Below are 6,270 nucleotides of genomic sequence, written 5' to 3' on the forward strand. Positions count from 1 at the left end.
ATAAAATAAAAAGAATTGGGGAAACTAAAATATATGCAGTGCTACAATTATTAAGTATGCAAAAAGAAATGTAATACTTTTACCTGACAAAATCAAATCATGGTTCAATGAAAAAGAAAAAAGGAATAACAGCTAAAAAAGAAAATTAAAACTTTAATAAACCTCGAAATGTATAACAGATTAATCCACGAATCATGCAATACCCACGTCTGCAAAACTATGAAATTGATTTGTTGTAGTCACCAGTAAACAATTGTACAGCAGAAACCCTAAACAATTGTACGTAATAGTTATTCGCTCAAAAGAAAACTTCTTTCCTTTGTATCCTCTCCAAATACGCGTTCAAAAAAAAATCCCCCTCCCTCACAATGTGTATCCCTTTTTATAATCCATTTTATTTGTAACCATTATCCATTATATGTAATCTTTCCATTTTTTTTGTTAACAAAATTTATTCATAATCTCCGTATTTCACTCTCTTTAATTAACTGAACTTATCCTTTTCTTTCTCTTTTACCCACTTAACTGTCTAATATTTTTTAATGTTCTCAGTTTTAAAATTTGTATTCATAGTTCCATTGTCATATTAATTCTTTTTATTATTGCAGCCTTTCTTCTGCTTGCTCCACTTTTCATGGTTCCTCTTTCACCACCAGGAATTCCTTTGCTTTTGGTCTTTCCAGTGGTTCTTGCTGCCATATTAACCTTTCTTATTGTATTCTCAAACTGATGTATCAGTTTGGTTATGTTTTTGTTGAGTAATAATGTTATTTAGGCCTTCAGTTTTTTATTTTTATTTTTTTTAATTATGCTTAGAATGATATATAGGAAAGCACAATTGTATGTTTAATATTTTTTGTGCTATTGTGAAGATTATTCTATATCAATTGAAGCATATTCTAAACAAATTCCTTTTCTCAATAGCTTCCAATGCAGTTGTTATATGCATATGCTATCCTTTTTCTGTCAATTTATTTTCTGCTGTCCTTGTTGTGGATCAATTCGTTGTTCTGTATCCTTGTCTCTCGCTTTTTCTGAAGTTTGAACTTGAAATGTATTAATTGATATTTTGCTCCGTGGAAAGCAACTACATCGTTCTCGTTTGGTATACAACAAAGTAAACCTTTTAATCTTAATTGGAAGGGAGTTTCAATTTAATACAATTACGTTTCATTAGTCTTCTTATTATATATGGTTGCAAACACAAACATTCACAGTGCCCCCATCGCTAGTTTCACGAGGAACCAAATCCCCAGAAAGATTTCCACTCCCCCTGCTTTGAATTATTCTTTGATTAATTAATCGTATCTTAGAATAGTAGATTTAAGCCTAACTCAATCTTACAAAACCCTAGCTTCTCATTTTCTTTGCAAGATTATTATATCAAGGTAATATTCTAATTTTTTTCTCATGGACTGTGTGTTGGTAAATTTTGAATTTGGAACGACCCGTTCTGCAATCAGAATGGCTTGTTCTGGTTGCAGCACGGCTCGTTCTGCGATCAGAACGGCCTGTTCTGGTTGTAGAACGGCCTGTCCTACAATCAGAACGGCCCTTTCTAGATGCAGTACGGGTCGTTCTGCAACCAGAACAGGCCGTTCTGATCATAGAACGTGCCGTTCTAATTGCAGTACGGGCCATTCCAGACTACAGTTTTAGGCCTTTTAAGGAAACTGGAACGACCTGTGCCAATTTAGAAGTCTAACTTTTAAAATCGGTTTATGCATGACCGATGTTAAAAGTCTTACTTTTAAAATTAGTTGATGCATCACTGATATTAAAAGTGCAAATTTTTAAAATCGGCTCTTTTAGAATCGGCCAGGGAACCAATTTTAAAAGTAAAAAATGACCGATTTTAAAAGTGTTTTTTTCACTAGTGGATATGAAAGTATAGTTTTATATGATCTAAGACTTAGATTATTAATGTAAGAAAAAAAAAAGACTTAGATTATTAATTACATGAATTACTGAATTTCAATGTGTTTTTTTTAATATCAGTTGCAGTTGGAATTTTTTTTAATATTATTGTATATCTTTACAATTGATCACTAACAAAAAAAAATTTGATATAAAAATTATAGGTTAAAATCCTTATTTGGTCCCTTATAATATTTTTTGTTTCAATTTAGTCCCACTTTAATTTTTGGTTTCAATTTAGTCCTCAATAATTTAAATTATTACAATTTGGGACTTCCGTCCAAATGATTTAAACGGAGTTAATTGTTGGCCACGTGGATGTTAGGTGTATGCCACATAGATGCAAACGTGGCTGCCAAATTTCATGAATACACATGGAACCAGAACGACCCATTCTGAAACCAGAACGGCCCGTTCTACTTGTACATGTTATGTGTTAATTTTGCAATTGGAACGATCCGTTCCAAATGCAAATTTAACACACCATGAGTGCACCAGAACGGCCCGTTCTGAAACCATAACGGGCCGTTCTGGTGTTAGAACGGGCCGTTCTATATTCAGAACGGCCCGTTCCAGAACGCCAACTTCGTTTTTCAAAATGTGATTCAAAAATTGAAATTAAAAATTCAAACATATCATAAATTCAAAGACAGAAACATGGTTCAGAAACTGAAAACAAAAATTCAGAACATAACATATACTAAAAAAGTTGAAAGAAATTACTGAGAAAGGAAATCATCTGGGTAACGCTGAAGGGAAACTCTAAACCACAAAAATTCAGGTTGTACCTCCTCAAGAACAGGTTGTTATTGTTGGTGTAACACCCCAGCAACCCGCATGTGGATATTGTCCGCTTTGGCCGCAGCCCTCACAGTTTTGTTTCTGGCAATGGCACGCATGCCACCCCAAAACGCGTCCACACAAGGAAGGTATCCACACCCATATATATGGCATGCTTCGTTTTCCTTCCTAACCGATGTGGGACTTCACAATCCACCCCCCTCAAGGGAGTCCAGCGCCCTCGCTGGCACACCGGCCCGGGTCCCGGCTCTGATACCAAATGTAACACCCCAGCAACCCGCATGTGGATATTGTCCGCTTTGGCCGCAGCCCTCACGGTTTTGTTTCTGGCAATGGCACGCATGCCACCCCAAAACGCGTCCACACAAGGAAGGTATCCACACCCATATATATGGCATGCTTCGTTCTCCTTCCTAACCTATGTGGGACTTCACAGTTGGGGTACATCGTCAATGACTTCAAGGGGAAACACCGTTTCGTTTCATCCTTGATTGTATAATGTCAATTTGATAGTATGTGGTTCACTCCAGTTTGACTAACAATAAAATAAAACCTGCTACCATCGTCCTTAATGATACACTGTATAGCCCAAATGTTTAACAATTGAAGTTATCAATCTCCATTGACAATATTACCAAATTTAGTGTTTGAAATGCTTTGTACCTTGGATCTTTTTTCGTGCACAATTTACAACCGTGAACGACAATTATCGACCATTCTGTAACCAGAATGGCCCGTTCTGAAACCAGAATGGTCCGTTCTGAAACCAGAACGACCCGTTCTGGTTACATTATTGGTGTGTTAATTTTGCATCTGGAATGACCCGTTCCAGGTACAAAATTAACACACCAATAATGCAACCAGAACGGCCCGTTCTGGTTTCAGTACGGGCCGTTCTAGTTCTAGGTGTATTCAAGAAATTTGACATCATCTATGTGGCATCCACCTAGCATCCACGTGGCCTACAGTTAACTCCGTTTAAATCATTTGGACGAAAATCCCAAATTGTAATAATTTTAATTATTGGGGACCAAATTGAAACAAAAAATTAAAGTGGAACTAAATTGAAACAAAAAAAAATATTATCAGGGACTAAATTAATAAGAATTTTAACCAAAATTATACAATCACAAAATTAAAAATAATTTGAGATATGTGATAATATTATGTTTAAGAACTTATCCGCGTGATGCGTAAGTCCTCAAAATATAACAAGTCCTTTTAAATAATTTGAAGTAACAGAAATTAATAAGTTTTTAAGTGAGAACAATTCGTGAGAGAATAATATAATAAAGGAAAAATGTGTCAAAGTCTTCAGTAAGTTATATTTACAAGAAAAACTACTTTCCTCCATAAATCCCTTATTCGTGGCATCTTGATACTTTCCTTCCCTATCTTCTTTCTAAGTCTCCTCTTATAGCTTTTGCTATTAACATTTCTCTTAATTGATTTTTTATTGTGTTGTAGCATATATATGTTTTTTTTTTCTTATTATCTTGACCGAACTTTCTTGCTTTAATCAAAAGATCAGCAAACTGATTTTAACATGTCATGATGAATGCTCCTGTTTGCTGAAATGGTTATATATTGAAAGAATATAAAGGGAAAAGAAAGACTAAAAGATAATTAACGAAATTAAAACATCTTGCAACAAAATAAAGGACTTTTATTTAACAACTTTCAGAAACAAGACGATGAACAAAGATAGCGGGGAGAGATAATATCCCCATATATATATATATGGGTGATAACAACATCAGCACAATATTGTATTATTGTATAGTACTCCATTATTCATTATTATCTATATATGGACGTTTAACGGTAACGTCCTAATTAACTTAAACACACAAACACACACCATGATAGACGATTGACAGAATACGTTGTTAATTGCAAATGAGGTTGGTGGTGTTGCGTCCACAAGCGTTGAATATAGCGATGAGGTTAATGTCAAGATTAATGGGAAGTCCAAGGATTCGGGACCTGAGTTGGTCGCAAATGCAAACCACTGCGTCTATGTCAGCAAGACCATCTAGGAGGGGGCAACAATCTGATGGGGACCCAATAATGTTGCCACCCAAAATATTTAAGCATAAACCTAACTCGGGACACTCCTCACCTTGTGCCGGAGGAGCAGCGGTTTGGGAGCTAACCATGGAAAAGAAAAAGAGGTTGAGAGAGAGAAGGATAATGGATGCAACACTCTTCGAACCCATTTCTTTAACTGATCGATACATGTTCAATTTCTTTACAATTCTTAATCAAACTGCTCTTGCTTCTGCTACAATATCAACTTTGCAAGAGAATTTATAGGCCAAGGATTTGTACTTTTTTCTTTTTGTTTGTTTTACTTTTTTGCTGAATGGGTTAATTTCTTAAATTAATGGAGGTTGAATCTTTAGGCATATATGTTTACGCAACTTGGTACCCCCCAAAATAATGAAAACAAGACAAGTATTATTTCTTTAATTGACTGGACCATTCCTTAATTTTAATCCTCCGGATTAATCCGGTTATGCATCATGAGTTAGATTAATTTATGTTACTTTATTTCAATATTTTAGTTTGTTAAAATGAAATGGATGTGTGGCAAATAATATTTACTAATGCATTCTATCTAAAGTTTCAGTTTATAACTACTTGTTTATTAATTATTAGTTTTTTTAAAAAAAATTTAAAATACACCTATTTATTTTGGAGAGATAAAATGAAAAAAAAATTGTATAGACTAAAACCATAATTAGTAACATATATTTTTAGTTCCTATATTGAAATTTGTTTTTAGTTGTTCTAAAAATAAGAGATTTACGCAGAGGCATAAAAAAAGGATTTTATAAGCAGGTGCATATAATTTAATTTACACTTTAATTTATGGTGTAAAAAGAAAAGAAAAAAAAAAAAACCATCTTCAATTTGTAAACACGAAAGTCGTTTACTTCATTCGCCCTATTTTAAATTAATTAAAGGACAGAGGAGAGTTTCGTTTCACTAGGTACTGGCTCCCGCTCCTCCTTATGCAGAGTCTCTGATATCACTTCAGAGAGAGCCTTATCGTCTACACCAGGCCTCAGTTTTTCCACCAAATACTCCTTCACAGAAACACCCTTGTCTTGTTCCACTTTGGACCTCGCATCCACACCAGCAACAGCAAGTTTATCTGTCAGATCGCTGATACCCTCTTCAAAAAATTGAAGTTTCCAAACACAACCCTCGCCTCAGCCGCCGACATTTCCGCCGCTGGATTTGACGGCAAAGACGAAACCACCTTCCCCCACGCCACTCTCTCGTACTTCGCAATCAACCGTTTCACCTTCGCATCGTGATTCAACACCCAATCGTTTTTTTCTATTGCGGTTCCGTCCCGGGTTTCTTCTTCTGCCGCATCCGCTACTGTACGGTTCTTCTGCTGTTGCCAAACTTCCGCTGTGCTAGAACGGCCCTTGAAGACTTCCATTGCCTTTCTTCCATGTGAAGGCTGATTCTCCATGCTCCTCCCACCCCTCCCTCAGCGCCGCCGCCTCCTCCTCCTCCTTCAAAATCTCCACCAGC

The 6,270-nt window shown here is 35.7% G+C and overlaps 1 protein-coding gene across 1 annotated transcript; it reads left to right on the plus strand.

Moving 5' to 3' along the window:
* Positions 1–502: 502 nt before the first annotated feature.
* LOC109788054 (uncharacterized) lies at positions 503–1,996 on the plus strand (the record flags this gene model as incomplete). Its single annotated transcript, XM_083067663.1, has 1 exon — positions 503–1,996. A coding segment is annotated over one exon (228 nt), but the record flags the coding sequence as incomplete, so codon positions are not given.
* Positions 1,997–6,270: the final 4,274 nt, after the last annotated feature.

The sequence above is a fragment of the Cajanus cajan genome, chromosome 1 (genome assembly GCF_000230855.2).
Source record: "Cajanus cajan strain Asha chromosome 1, NIPB_CcT2T_4, whole genome shotgun sequence".
Classification (NCBI taxonomy): Eukaryota; Viridiplantae; Streptophyta; class Magnoliopsida; order Fabales; family Fabaceae; genus Cajanus; species Cajanus cajan.